Source organism: Hetaerina americana, unplaced genomic scaffold, assembly GCF_022747635.1.
Source record: "Hetaerina americana unplaced genomic scaffold, ioHetAmer1.1.p SCAF_10, whole genome shotgun sequence".
Taxonomy (NCBI): Eukaryota; Metazoa; Arthropoda; class Insecta; order Odonata; family Calopterygidae; genus Hetaerina; species Hetaerina americana.
Genome location: NW_027286070.1, coordinates 10,211,828 through 10,227,873, shown reverse-complemented (window position 1 = coordinate 10,227,873; position 16,046 = coordinate 10,211,828). Strand labels below are relative to the sequence as shown.

The 16,046-nt window shown below is 38.3% G+C and overlaps 1 protein-coding gene across 1 annotated transcript in view; it reads right to left on the bottom strand.

The window, feature by feature from the left end:
• Dcr-1 (Endoribonuclease Dcr-1) overlaps positions 1-16,046 on the bottom strand; it is a 58,789-nt gene that overhangs the window by 19,420 nt on the left and 23,323 nt on the right. The window contains exons 14-21 of the mRNA XM_071598856.1: positions 12,884-14,206; positions 11,842-11,919; positions 9,880-10,042; positions 9,239-9,444; positions 8,389-8,567; positions 7,662-7,915; positions 2,136-3,805; positions 789-1,640 (exon numbers count right to left, since the gene is read on the bottom strand). Of these exons, the coding sequence (XP_071454957.1) occupies positions 789-1,640; positions 2,136-3,805; positions 7,662-7,915; positions 8,389-8,567; positions 9,239-9,444; positions 9,880-10,042; positions 11,842-11,919; positions 12,884-14,206 (4,725 nt within the window). The remainder of the gene's footprint in view (positions 1-788; positions 1,641-2,135; positions 3,806-7,661; positions 7,916-8,388; positions 8,568-9,238; positions 9,445-9,879; positions 10,043-11,841; positions 11,920-12,883; positions 14,207-16,046) is intronic.

Here is a 16,046-nt window from a genome sequence, read left to right as displayed (position 1 = left end):
AACCCACATCCGAGCAGTCTGAGACAAGTACAGATTGCAGGTTTGCCTCCTGTCCCTCGTTCTATTTCTATTGTCTGCAATATACTTTTTAGTTATTAGTTTTTCCCAATCCACTCCATCAGAAACCTTTTTGAAATTTACTAAACAAGCAAATACGTCCTAATTGCATTCTCTATTCCTTTCACTTAGTGATCTCACTATTGCAATATATGAGTCCATACTGATCATCCCCTAAGTAATCATTTGTCCCGCTCTCTATTCTTCTGATGATGATCCTGAGAACCACTTTAGCAGGGTGATAAATCAAATTTATTTTTCTTAAGTCCTCACATGACGTAGCCTTTACCTTTTCCGGAATAATTAATTCTAATATACTATGCATATTATATTAAAATATATCCTCAGCAAGCAAAAGTTTGTTTGAAAGGGATTAGCTTAAATTATAGGGTTATATTTTCCTTTTCAGTCTTTTGGTGGAAACAACCAAATTGATTCAAAAATGAAGGTCCAAAAATAAAGGACTGATTAGGTACACCATTTTTAAATAAAGATGTAATTGTATATTATACACTTTTTTAGTATTTTAAAAATCATTTTTTCAACTCAATCATTTTACAACTATTAGCATTCACTTATGAGGTGGTTACATAAACAATGTGCTCTTTGCAAAACCATCATTATGATAAAAATGCTTTCTTTCCACTAGAAGCACATGCTCATTCCAGTTTTTTAAATTAAAATAAGTTTAAAAATAAAACACTAAAAAAATATAGATGAAAGGAAATTACCTGATACAGTTCACCTTTTGGCTCAACAGCTTCTTTTGGCAGCATACAACCAACTGGCCTTTCATCTCCCTCCTTCAAAGCTTTATCCTTCAAACCGCTCAGGAATATTTTCTGTGATGGAAGAACACGGATTCCTAGCCAGGCCATGAACAGAAGAGCACCCCTTGGGCCACAAGCAATAAGGTAAGCCCCAATTAGAGCCTCAACACAATCGGCAATGCTTTTATCTGGTATGCTCTGTTGTGTCACAAGGTTATATGGGACAAAGCAGGGAAGTTCTTCCACACGATTGCTACATGATGTTTGGGTCTGGGAAGACATTATTGGATCGGTTGTATCTGATGCTGCACTCCCAGAATTTCTTGCAGGAGAGCTTTCTAAACCATTTCTTTTGGTCCCACTATCACAAGTCACTGATTTCCCTCCGAAGTGTAAACTTGACTCGGTTCCAGCTACGGTGCCATTCTTCTGCCCATCTTTTTTGGCTGATGAGGCATTGTCAATAATTCCATCAAAGCTGACATGTTTAAAGCCAGAGTCACCACCTGTCCTAGCACCAATGGATGTCTTGACCAATGACTCCTGCTCAGCTAATGACTTCATCATCAAACGCCTCCCTTTCTCTCTCACAACACGACCAATCTGGGCAGGTGACAAGGAGGCAAGGGAAGGCACTTCCGCACCATTCCAATGTGAAGGTGGAAGACCTGCTCGAATCAGGGCCCTTTCCAAATGGAGTGGAACATGATAGCATGGTGGAAGCCAATTGTCGTGAGGTTCAAATTTTGCTGCTATCATGCTCTCGCCCAGTCTCTTTCTTTTCCCAAGCCGATAAAGGTTAACATTGCTTACCTAAGTATGAAATTGATAACATGGTTAGCTTCAAGTAAAAAGAAAGTTTAAACTGTAATGCACAAACTTAATATAGCTATTACTCACAGCTACAACATTAGATGGTACATGACTTGCACTTCACTTCAGATGGGTGTATTAGGGAAAAAGGTTTTTCCATCCAAAATGTCATCTTACCATATATAACAGTAATAATATTAATATTTGTGGTAACTATAGTAATAATAAAAATATTTTTCAGATAAATAATATTTATTAGTTTGGTGAAGTTGTATTTGCTGACCATCTGAAGGAAAATTAGCCTACTGTCGGTAAATGTGTAATAGGAATAATTAATATTAACCTTAGGATAGCTTCACCTTCACTTTTATGGCTGAGCGAAGATTTTTATAGAATATTATTTTAGAAAAAAAGTGCACCTTAAATGCCATCAAATATGGTAATCCATTCATTTCAAATTAAAAATCATTTAGTAACCCATTAGCACAACCTCACCTGCTTGGATCTAAGGTGGCTCAATTTTCCTTCATGAATGGAGTGATGAGTGCAGTAGAGGTAGGCAGTGATGGCATACTTGAGAAATGAATCACCGATTGTCTCAAGGCGTTCTAAATTTATGCCATCATTAGCATTAGACATGGTCAGAGCTTGAAGGAGAAGAGGTGGAGAAGGCCCTGGATGGCCGTCAAGGGAAGGCTGCGCATCAAAACTGAAGCTTTTAACTTCCCCCACGGAATCTGGCAATTCTCCTCCTGCATTTTCTTTAATTGGCATGTCTGAAGGCCAATTCTCCAGGAGATCATCCTCTGATGATGACAGCAATGACGAGCAGGAAGAACAAGATGAAGAACATGAGCAATTCGAGGAACTGGAAGAATTTGACGAGCTAGATCGGCAGCTCTCGCACTCTGAGGGACTCTCACTCCTAGGGAGCTCTGGATCCCAGCTTTTATCCTCCTCCAAAACATCCAAGAAGATGTCATCGGCATCATCATCATCAGAGAGAGAATCCAGAGTCACAAAGTCGCCTTCTTCTGTGTTTGTACTGGTATTGTAGCTTTCAGATTTATCTTCACTCACTGATTCAGTTTCATTCGCCAACACAGATTCCGAAACCAGAGAGATAGGATTTGGGGGGACCACTTCCAATTTCTCATCCACCTGAACAGACCTTTCCCCCTTGGTGTTGAGGGAGAAAGTTTTGCTGGATTGAAGCAGCATCCCACTCCCTTCAATCATTTTCTTGTTACTGACCACTGCCTTTTCGAAATTCTCCACATACCGCTCCACCATCTCCCTCTCTTCCATGTTATCACTTTCATCCCATAACCAATCCACCTCCTCCTCTTCCTCTTCTTCCTCCCCTTCACCCCCATCATCATCTTCTTCAGTGCAAACTTCACCAGCTTCCGTAATCGCCTTCAAGTTTTGACCCTCCACCAGGTCGTCATCATCCAGAATTTCCACTGCCTCGGCCAAATAATCACTCCTAAACTGGATACGAAGCTTTCCCCTTGGGTGATGGCCGCGGTCTTCCACTTCCTCTTCTGGTATGAGGACTGCCTCCTCCACCCCATCCTCATCCTCCGGTGCTTCATCCTCGTCCTCGTCATCACTAGAATCTGTTGTTTCTAGCCCCTCAAGGTCATGTTCCAACCCCCGAAAGACCTCAACAGGCCCACTGTTGCCTTTCCAGATGCTTGGTGACCCATACCTAATCCGCTCCCCTTCTCCACTTGCCCCCCACCCCTCACGCCCACCCTCTCCAACCATGGTGACATTGTGAGGGAGAGGCGGTATGCCCTCGGGGTTGGCCTGCATTGCCATTTCATTGGACCAAGTCCCAATCTCCATCCAATCCTCTCCATCATTCTTCTCACTATCCTCGTCATCATCAGCCTCATCATCATCACTCCTACCGTCAACATCTGCCCTCTTCCTCTGTTTCTTCTTCTTCTCTGACCAACCCTTCTTCTTCAACACCTTCTTCTCATCACCTTCGCCCAAGATCTCCTCATCTTCATCACTGCTCTTGTCAGCTGCCACACTTCCACCCTTCCCCGACTTGGCAGACTTGCTTCCATCTGTAGCGTTTTCATTTTCCTTGGATTTTTTCAACACATCGGCAAGACTCCAACCAAAATCCAACGGAGGCCACTCAAAATCTAAAAGAGAAAAGGGATCAGCCTTCTCACATGGGTAATATTTTTTTTACAGTTTTACATATAGGGCAGCACTTACCCTTGCAAAAAGGAATAATGGGCTAAAATGATTCCCTGACATGTTGATTCCCAACTTTTTGCAACAAAAAGATTTTATCCATATGTAAACTGAAAATTTTAGGAATCATAGCTTTTACCAATAAAGTGAAATGCAGTCGTTGCAGTTTTGAGTAAAGACGAGGTACTCCAGTAAATAACTTCTGTTTGGTAATAAAAGCAAAACAAAACCAATTGCTGTACTTGGGCAACCGTCATATGATGGTGCGGGTAGAGTGAGTGCTCATCCCGTGATGGAGGCGACTGAGGCTGAAGACCTTTGCACCACTGACTAATATCAGAGTCACCTACCCTGTCATTATGCATCATATGATTTATGAGTGGTTGCCCATGACAGTGGCAACTGAGGTTGTTGACTGATCTGGACCCTTGACCCAGGCCTCAGTCACCTACTCCTTTATCGTGCATCTTGATGATGATTACGGATGATTGAAGCTACCAGGTGGGGGGAAAGGCAGTCAGGGACTCACAACCAGGTGACACAGTTGGGCTGGGCCCCTCTGGTGTAAGCACAATTTTTGTGGTTTAAGTTTGTATAAAGTTTAAGTCTGGGGTAAAAATCAGAGCATCGTTGGACTGGCCTTCTACTTATTTTCTGCTTTTTTCCCAATGCCCATCTAAATCAAGCCCCCAGTTACCCCTGAAGCAGCCGCTTGACTCGCTGGGTAATCTCAAATTGTCGTCTATATCCCACGCAAAGATGCAGGGATACAACACAATACAGATACAGAAAAGCTATTTCCTGCAGAAAAAACTACAAATCTTAAACTATCTTTCTACATTGCTCCCACCATTTTGCAGGCACTTACTTTATGTAGTACAAGTTTTTGTATGCCTTCTTCATTAAACGCCGAGTTACCGAGGAAATCATTCAAAAAGTCCATGCCATGATTCTTGCTGATTGACGAACGAAAGTGCGCAAAGTAGCAGAGGCCATGGATGTGTTGACCGGAATGGCAATTAATATTTTACATGATTTGTTGGCGATGAAAAAATTGTTGGCCCGATGGGTGCCACGATTGCTCACGGTGGACAACAAGCTGATCCAGAGTTGTCGCCGCCAAACTGCATAAACTACGTTATGAATTGCTGCTGCACCCCCCATATTCACCCGATCTGGCTCCCTGCGACTTTTTCTTATTCCCTAGCATGAAGAAATGGCTCGCGGGAAAAAAATTTAGCTCAAACGAGGAAGTTATCACCGAGACAGAGGCGTAATTTGGAGAGTTCGACAAATCCTATTTTTTGGAGGGTTCAAAAAAAATGGCCAGAACGTTGGGAGAAGTGTATCTTTCTAAAATGGGACTATGTTGAAAAATAAAAAAAATGTTGAAAAAATGGTTTCTTCATTTATAGCACGGGTACTTATTGAACCGCCCTCGTACTCATTTCATTTTTTCCATAAACCTCACAAATCTGTTGATGAATGTTGACTGATTAGTTCTTTTGCATTCAGAAAACAAATTACAGATTTTATCTAACAAGCGATTATCTAACAAGATTTTCAATTAATTTTGCCATTCTGACCAGGCACCACAAAGCGTAAACAACAAACAGTGACCTCAAAATGGTTTCATCTCATTCTCCTTGACTCAGAGCAACTACTTCGCATGAACTAAACTGCATTTGCACTCTTGACGTGGCGAGAAATACAAACACAACTCACTTTCTGGCTGTACTTTCTGCATTCACATCACAAAATAACATAATTAATAGGATATTTCAAAAGTCTGAAGCAATGGAAATGATAATCTCTCATACCCCCATAAAGTTTAGATTTAGAATATACTGGAAGTGTCACAGTGATAGTTACGAGGGTCATCCGGAAAGTAGTACCCGTTCGTGCCGCATGAAGTGCTGATGACGCGAGTAGCCGCTGGACGAGGTCAGATAGCTTCAGTGGCTTGTCTGCCTTCTCTGAGCCAAGTTGCGTGACGCTAGCATTGCCTGTGTTGTTTCTGTGATTGTTTACAATGTTTAAAAAAATTGAGAACGCCGCCAGTTGTGAAGTGAGGGCAGTGATTAAATTCCTCAATGCAAGAAACGTTCGCCCATGTGATATTCATCGCCAATTAAAGGAGGTGTATGGAGACAATGTAATGGACGAGTCGTCTGTTCGGCGGTGGTGTCGCAACTTCAACATGGGGAGGGGGAACACACACGACGATGAGCGTTCGGGGAGACCGTCTGTCATTACAGACCAACTGGTGAGCTCAGTTGACGAATTCGTGAGGAACGATCGGCGCGTCACAATTGATGACATCTGTGAGCATTTTCCCAATGTTTCTCGAACAATTGTTCATGAAATTGTTAAACACCATCTGCATTATGCAAAAATTTGTGCAAGATGGGTCCCTCGCGTATCTCAATGAGCTGGCGGCGAAGGACTATGCAGCAGGAATACAGAAACTTGTCACACGTTATGACAAATGCCTTAATTTGCTTGGAGATTATGTTGAGAAGTAGTTTAAAGTATCCTCTTTCAAATAAAATTTTTTATGTTTGTTAATATTTACTTTTGTCTTTTTATTTCACGAACGGGTACTACTTTCCGGATGACCCTCGTACATAATTTGATCTAGCCCTTAAACTATCTCCAAGTCCAGGAGAATATAAGAAAGTAAGAAAGACACTTGCAGATCATCACTAGAAATACTTAATTCTTTAAAATATGATCCCACCCCACCAAAATTCAGAAGGACAAAGATTTAACTCATCAGGTGATTGACAGAACCAAACCTGTCTCAGCAAATTTTCAGCCATATGGTGGGTAAGGTCAGAGAACTGTTTTTAAGGTGGGTCTGACGTAAATATACGAACCCATGCAAAAAAAGGAAAAATACCAGGGTCAACTTTTAACAGGGAACACAAGTAATAGCACTAAATATTTTAATTTTTATCACCAAGAATTCAACACTGTGTCATTTTCATCATGAAGGTTACCCCTACTCGTTTTTTTCTATCAATACATACTACATACAGGTAAAAACCTTCATTTGCACTTTTCTTGAGACCCCAGGATAAAAGAGTAAAATGAGGGAAAATGAAAATTGAGGGAAGGGAGAATTTTCACAACAGAAGATGTTCTTTCTTTTCACCTCATCTTTCCCTTTTCAAGTAGGATAATATTTACCTTCCAAAGTACTTGAGGAAAACTTAACAAATGAGAATTTGAGCTACCTTGCCATTTGGCTAGTGCAAACAGTTGCCCAACGTCAATATTTTTTGAAGATGATACAATGAATTAATTGCATAAGTAACTCCTAGTCACACAATGCACTCATCGCAAAACATAAATATTTTCCTCGCAGACTGAGATTACGAGTTTGAGTAGTTGTCAATTCCAATTCCATCACTAGTGGTGTTCCGTACTGCCTCATCATATTCAAATTCTTCGCCAACACCATACCCATTACATTTCTCTCCCCCTTCTTTTTTAGGTGTATATGTATGAAATGAAGTCAAAATAATTTCTTTATGACGAATGATGCACATGAGCAACTGTTTTAGAATGTGAAATTTATATTAATCCAGCACAAAGTGATGCAAACAGCAGTAAAACAGAAAATGAAATCACATAAATAAAGGGTTCCATATATGTTTCCATTATAGGAAATTATATCGGACATTATAAAAATATTGTAAATTGCAGGAAAATGTTAATTCCAACAACATAAATTTGGGATTTGACTGTAAATCAAAATATCAGCTCTATTAGAATATACAATAAAAATCACCTTACCCTTTGGAACTTTCTCCAGACCCAGGTTGATTTCTCGAGCCACCCTGGCACGTAATTGGTCGGCCAGCAGCAATGCATTCAGGCGATAGAGGATGCATGGCAGGCACACTGCCTTACGCCAAAGGGAGGCAGGAAAGGGATGTCGTGAGCACAGTTCTGGGACTAATATTTGCTTCTGTTCCAAAGATTCTCTCTTTGCCCTCTTTGTTTCTTCGCTGCTAGTTGGTAGAGCAACTCCCTTTCGGTTGACATACCTTTGAGTACAGACAATGAGACTAGTTGAAGCCAATAAATATTATAAGGTTATCCTGAGAACTACAGCTCCCAATTTGCAGGTACTTCCAGGTTTTTTTCCATACCTAACATAATGCCCAAACACTAAAGCTTTAACTTAATCTTTAAATGGGGTATCATTTAGCACCCACCCTGTACAACCAAGTAATATGTACACCCATGAAAGGGGATGTATTAGGAGCTATGGGAAAGAACCCAAGGAAAACATTCAAAAAAGTTACAATATTCTTTCAAAAAGCATTGTTGGCCTGCACCTCCTTTTTTCTTATGTCTTCCAATTGGGAATGTAAAACATACCTTTTCATTTAAACTTAAAAGTTAATAATGCCTTCAAATCACCCCAAAATCTCAATTATAGTCCCCAAAGAGGCTCATTTACCATAGATACAAAGTATGCATACAAATATAAAACAATACATGGATTTAATTTCACCTTGGAGTTAGAAAATTGAGTCTTGCTGAGGTGTGGTCAACATCCAACAGGGGCTGTTCTCGATTACATATTTGAATGGAATATTTCTTGAAATAGTATTCTTCAAACGTTTTGTACTCTGATCCAGGAAAGGAGGATTTTGGTGAGAGTTGCGCGCATATTTCAGCGACATAAAAATACTGTGGATAAAAAAGTTTAACACTTTAGCATTTTCATAACATTTTAATTGTTACATGCTATTAATATTATGACTATATTTTCTTTTTATACATATATTTAGTCAATACTGTATTTTTCCATTGATAACGCATGCGCTATCTATACCAAAATGCTCAGATGATCGAAAAAATAACGATGAGCGTTACATAAAGAAAATTTAAAAAATCAAAACATAGACTTATTTTTACGCACACACACATTCGATACAAACTTATTTTTACATACAGTATATATAATTTTTATGCGCATATATATATATATATATATATATATATATATATATATATATATATATGCATATATATATATATATATATATATATATATATATATATATATATTATATATATATATATATGTGTGTGAATACAGATCCGCGGCATCTATACACGTTCAAGATAACTATGAAGCCCTGGGCATGCGGTATCTATACAAATTCATGATAACTACAAAGTTCAGGGTGTGCGTTATCGATGGGAAATCACGGTACTTGAAATCTGAACTGACCAAGAAAACAATATGAAATGACTGCAGTTTGAAATAATAAGAGTGGAATAGATCTTCAACAGAATTATATAAAGGGATAAGATGATGTTCCTATATTAAAAATTTTTTAAAGGGAAGCTCTTACCTGTGGCTGGTCTTGATTCCTATACCAAGGCATTACCACGGCATCATGATAGAGAGATGCTTCAAAGGCAAATGATTTCCTTTCTTCTTCATTAACAGGTACAGGCCTTGACTCTCCCTTACAGCCATAAATGAGATCAACAAATTCCCAATCCACTTCAATATTTTCCTTCCCGTATTCCTTAGTTTCATCACCATTTCCATCCACTATAAAAATTAGGGAGATTTAAGATTTGACAGAAAAATAGCTCCCCTGATTCCTTGACAGAAATGTTGAAAAAAATTACACTGAAGATCAAAATCCTTAAAAAATTTGCCATTGCTTGACTAGAATGACATTTCATTTTAATATCTATAAAGACCAATTCCTCCAGTTCTAGGATGATCTATTTTGGATTTAAAAGGCAAATTATTAACAGTGAATGCCATAAGGGCATTACTTAACGAGTAAAACTATTTCAAAGCAATTTGACTACAAAGCAAATTGACTACATGTTATCTTGAAAAGATAAATCACACCATATTCAGTGGTTAAATTGCATTGGATGGAACTGCTGTACACACAATAAGCACACATCCTAGCATAATAAATATATTCATTATTTAACAAAGATTCATATGGAAAAACTCCAACATAAATACCTCCGTCCATTCCTTTGACGCTCATTGTTGGGACAATTAGGTATGAGTTTTCTGAGGCTACAGGATCAAATGCCATCAGATATCTCTGAAGTCTCAAAACACCAGCAAATGTATAGTTGAGGAATGCCAAAGCTTTTGAGAGTTGTTCTTCAGTAAGCAAAATCTGTTGTGGCTCTGGCAGAATATTTCCATTTATGTTGTTAGATAATACCTATGGATGATGATGTACAAAAATAAAACCAACTTGTTCAAAAGTATGGTCTTACAAGCTACATAGATGTTCAGAAGGAAACAGAGAACATGAAATAATAAACACTGACAACTTGAATGATAATGAATGTTTCACATATTTCATCAACAGCATACAATATGCTAAGAGATAAAATAAAACATTGTTATTTCATATCCATATTAACAAGTTTTGTACTTTTCTGCAGACTTTGAAAAATCTAATCTTTTAATATGGATATCAAATACTTCCATGAAGTGAAGCCTGAAACCGTATGGTATGTTGTTATTTCAATTTTGCTTAAATCAAAGAATTAGATACAGTATGCTTTTTAGTAAGGATAAATTGAAAATCTATTATGAAACATGATCTGGTCACACTACTCGCAAACTTCATTCACCTTGGAAGTTTCATGAAGCTCTTCCACCCCATTCAGTGTATGCATACTGCAGTTATGTATGTACATACACTATGAAGGCATCTTGTTTCTACTATTCATTTCAAAGCACTCCCCTGACTCTAAATTATATTGCTTCTGAGTTCCCAGGTCATTAGTCATATGACATAATACTAAATCTAATACAAACAAATTCAGCATCTTAACCTTCAAATGCTAGACCTAGCACAAATTTATGTTAGTCTTAGCGCATATGTAATTCTGTCCGTTGACCAACTTAATTCAGGACTCTTCCCTTAGGGCAAAGTAGCTCTCATGACAAACACTTTGTCAATGGATTAAATGGATCCAAGAGAAGTCAAGGTCAACATGTTGCCTAAGCCTGGCTCTCTGAGGGAGGGTGATGGTGGGGACAAAATTGGTAGCCTCTTGAAGTAGTGAAGGCAGGAAGTGGAGATTAAATCAACTACTGAAGAGGGGGAAGCAAGGAAAACTGTTTATGAGGTATCGTGCCCTATTTCCACTAAAAGCCCTTATGAAGCACCATCTGAAATTCTCCTATTGTATTCGGCCAGGGGTTTCTTTCACTATGGTTTTCATGGTGCACTCTCCTGAAAGTACTGAAAAAGGGGGGAGAGAGAAGCATTAAAATGACTTTTGTCTCAAGGTCAATTCTTATCCTTCTCTTGCATGTGATGACATGAATGATAAAATGGATGTCCCCTTTAATACAGGAGAAACATGGGTTGTTCATATCCCAGAAAACACTGCTTATCACAAATGGATGACTCCATACTCGTAGAATTCATGTTTTGGCTTTTAGATTAATGGTAGTCATCTATACTAATACAGCTTTAAAGTGCTAAGAAGAAAGATTCTTCCAACCATCATCACAAGTAATCTACAAGTTAGCAGTAAGCTCTGAAAACTCTTCATCTTCACCATCTGCACATTACTAGCCCTCTTACTGTCCACTTCATGCTCATTACCTCAAACCATCTCTTTCCCTACAACACCCTTCCCTTTGTCTAGTTATTGATTCCAATAGAAGATGGATGCTAAGCAAGGAAATATCTCTCAGTCAAACATGAGTAAATGATAAGCATGGATTATGAATTCATCAGCTAAAATAGTTGCATGTAGACAGGCTATGGAAATAAAGTCTTGCACAGATGTCATGAATTACCTTTCAATGCTCTGTTTTATCTCTGACGATTCCCTTAAAAAAAGCAATTTAAATTCATAAAATTACAACTGAAAAAATACCAATGCTTACCTCCAAAGAGTTTTCTGAAAATTTCTGCTGAGGCATGCTACCTGAGATGTACTTCATCACACTGCTTTCTGGTGTATCACAAGGATCTAGGCAAACTCTGACTTCACCAGATCTGGTGAATATTGGAAATGGGCATATCTGTTCCAAAAATAGAAAAGTGTACACAGCACCTCAGTTAATTTAATTTAAAATTCATGATTAACAAGGAAAATTATTTGAAGCACACATTTATAGACCAAAGTATGGTAAAAGTCATTTGGTTCTCTAGAATATTTTCAACAAACAGAAACTAATACTGACGTAGAATTATATCTGCAATAACTCTGTGTGCAACATACTTGGTGGCTTATTCATTTTGCAATCACAAAAATTTTGAATCCATTCAAAGAAAATTATTATTAACAAATGTTATTATTTTAACACAAAACATTCAATGTTTCAAGAAATCATAGGCACGTGAATTACAATTCAATCCAAAATATTAAAGCCATTTTTTAAATACAACAGTTATTTCCTTTAGATGAATTCAAAGTACTACAGGTGATGCTGTGACAGTCACTTCAACAGTCATCCATTAGCAGCACCCTTTACCCTTTGACTTCCACAAATCAAGGGCATTGAGGTTCGAGTGCTGGTCAAGGCAAATGATATTTACCCTGTCAATTTTTTGCAGTTTGGTGTACCCAGTGAATGACTTCATGAAAGCAACTATCTCCCATAGCTCTTTAAATGCATCAGTCGGAATGTTGGTTTCATATGTAAGAGTTGAGCTCAACTCATACCAAGCTCAAAGGTGAGAGGAATTCATTCATTAAGGCAGGAGATTAGTTTCTTTCCCTTTCCCTCTTTTGTCCAGGTTTTCCCACAAGATCTGGTACCTAAAAAACCACAGAGTTTTGATGAATCTGGATACACCAAAAGGCTACAGGAATCTAACCCGGACTCTCTGGTCAGTAACCACAAGCTTTACCCTCTTGGCCATCACACACCTAACTTGAAGAACTTCCCATTTCATATTGCACGTTACGATTTTGGGGTACCTCTAACTAAAAAGCAACTTGGGAGGAGCACAATGTGTTAAAAGAAATTCTTCAAAACTCACCTTGGGTATCTCTTTGAGGGTCAGGATACCAAACCCACGGGGTGAATCTTCTGGAGGATGGATTCTTCGGCCCCTGGTGTTCTGTTCATCAGGCAGAGGGCAAACCAGTTTCATCCCGAGGTTGTACAAGTAGGCTGGGTACAGTGGGAGAGGCCGACAATCTGTGAGAGCATCTGCAGTGCGTTTGTAATAATACTGTCTCCTTTTAGTTGTTCCAGGTCTAGGTCTATCCAGGACAGAGTTCCCCAACCCTTCTTCCCCAGCTCCTCCTTCTTCTTCTCCCTCCTCTTCAAGTTCCTCTTCATCTTGCCTCTTCTTTGTCTTAGGCTTGCGTTCCTTCATTCCCTTGATTTCAGCTTTTGCCCCAAAGGAAGAAACATTAACAGGGGATTTATCCTTGGAAATGCCAGGTGTGTCCTTCTTTGGCTCTAAAATTGTTTGACCTTTAACTTCTATGATTGGAGATTTTTTACATTCCTTGGAAGCCATTTCCAATTTGCAGCACCCACACTGAATTATACCATTCTCACCTTTCTTACAGCAGGAAAGTTTAGCCAGAGATCTTGCATTTGCTCCCCCTAATTTTTCCAGACACTCCTGAAGTTCATTTACATTTTTACCAAAAAGCTCATGTTTTGCTTCTTCTGCTATGTCAAAATTACTTAAAGATTTTATGCATTTATTGATATCTTGCTCAGATATTAACTCATTATCAACTTCCCCATTGATTTTGATGCCAGTATGCTTAATGATGTTGCCAGGACACTCCTTTCCTTTCTTGGTATCTTCCACGTGAGATAATATTGTTTTCTCCTCTTTTAATACCTCTTCTGTCTTGGTTGCATTATTTTCCTCACCAATTTTTTCAACGGTCTCCACTCCAAGACTGTCAATCTCTCCTTTCTCATCCAATGCTGTCAAGTCATTGTACAGGCTTCCTTTTTCTCCTCCATCTTTACCCTTTGATTCAACCCCATTCACACTCTCAATAGATACTTCCACTTCATTGCTGTCCCCAGATGCACCTTCCTCAGACTTGGGCACTCCTTTTCCTTCCATATTATTGTCCTCCAAATCAGTTTTATCAGGAGTTATTTGAGGATTGTCTTTATCAGATTTTATGCTCTCCTCTAAGTCCTCTTCAGAGTCTTCCTCCTCTTCCTCATCTTCTTCCTCCTCCTCCTCAGATTCTACCTCTGCCCGAAAACTTTCCTTGCCCACAGGCATTAAATCATCATCCAATTCTTTTGCTTGGTGGAGGATTTTGCAGGCCTCCAAAGCTGCAGATCTCCGCGCTAAGGCTCTGCTTAACATTGGATGACCCTGAAACAATTGAGAACAAAAAGCTTTAACAAATGAACTATCTACTAGAATTATCTCCAATGAACCTTTTTCCCATTAACCATTTAAATACACATAACCCTTCTTCTCCATTACTACCTGGTGCATGAAATGCAAAAGTATGACATACCTTGTAAGTTCAAACCATATTTCATTCACAATTCTTTTTAACTAGAATGTAAATATAACTTACAAAAATAACATTAATTTTATATAATTATCATTCATCCCTGGCATTTTTCAAAGACCCAGTAGGTAAATCTTGGAAATTTAAATAATTTCTTCTGCCAAGAACCCTGAATTCATGTTGGAAGAATAGAAAATTTTAAGTTTTCACAAAAATGGTTTTGACACATCTGAAATTCTCAAGGCGAGGAATTGTGCCAGCAGGGTTTGGGAACAGTAGGACTATATTAAATGGAGAAGGGAAAGGAACATCTGAACTCCTGGTACAAACATGGGTTGTTCAACAAGCCCATAGGAAAAAATATTTTGGGCATATGCTATTTCTTAATAGAATCTCCTTTTAGCAGGATTTTATTTCGGACTGTTTCTACAACTTTTAAAAAGCCATCCTAGGATCCCCGAAAATCCTCAAAATAGGCATGTGTTCCAAATGACCTCCTCGTTCATTGAGAATCGTTTTCCGCAGAACTTTTCTCATGATTGGAAATAAAAAAAAAGGTCACTGATGGCCAAGTCTGGTGAAAATGATGGATGTTGCAATAATTTGAAATATTTCAAAAATTTTGAAATTTTTTCGAAATAATTCGAAAACGATACGAAACTAGACTCCATATTAAAGTTTAAATAGTACTTTCTTTGCATCTTTGCTTAAGGTCCCTGTCATCGACTGCCATCTCTTTGTAAACATTTTTTTACCCAATGCAATTCTTGTTTCAATATTCCCACCACTCTGTCCATCCTCATCCAAAAAATTTCCCAAATAGGGAATATAAAACATACTTTCTTTGCAAAACCTAATTTGTGGAAAGAACTTCACTTTAGTCACATTCATTTATGTTTTTGCACATATCGTGTATGCTAGAGACTAGATATTTACACTGTACAGATGAAGACATTCTGCATTTCATTATTTCTACCATTGATCAACTTAAATTATGAAATATATGTATGTCATGTATCAAGGACAGATACAGGCTGAGGCATCTTTGTCTTTTTGTCCCTTATTTTTGCCTGCCTTTGGAACTCAAGTAATAATGCAAACTTTTTAGTGATAATAGGGACTGCTGGCAAAGGAAATGATAATTTGCATCATGCAGCTACAGCAAGTAATGGGAATAGGAGACAGTCCAATTCCACACTCATAACCCTCTCCTCTTTGCCACCTCAAGGGATAAGTATCGCTCTAAGAAAAACTGTTGACATTAGCAATCTTAGAATAAGACAAGGTGATAGGGGGTCAACTTAGGGAACAAGTTTCAAGGTGAATGCATGACTACATATGATATCGTAAATACCACTCGCCATACTCCTTGGCATAATTAATATGCCTTCCAAATCCTCTCTTCTATGCCCCAAAAACTCTCTAACCTCTGTAAACATCTAAGCAAAGTGTATTTAAATATATGGTGTTTAATAGTTCCAAATTTACACAAAAATTCTATCAATACTATTAAAAAACACTATGTATGTTAGCTTTCATAGTATGTACTCACCCTCCTTTTAAAAATATGTAAGGAAATATGTACATATTATAAATGAAATTAATAATATCCTCACTCCCTTGACCTTAACTGCTTGTTTCTTGATTTTTCTCGCTCACTCATATTAATTTCTCACATCACTTCACAGGAATACT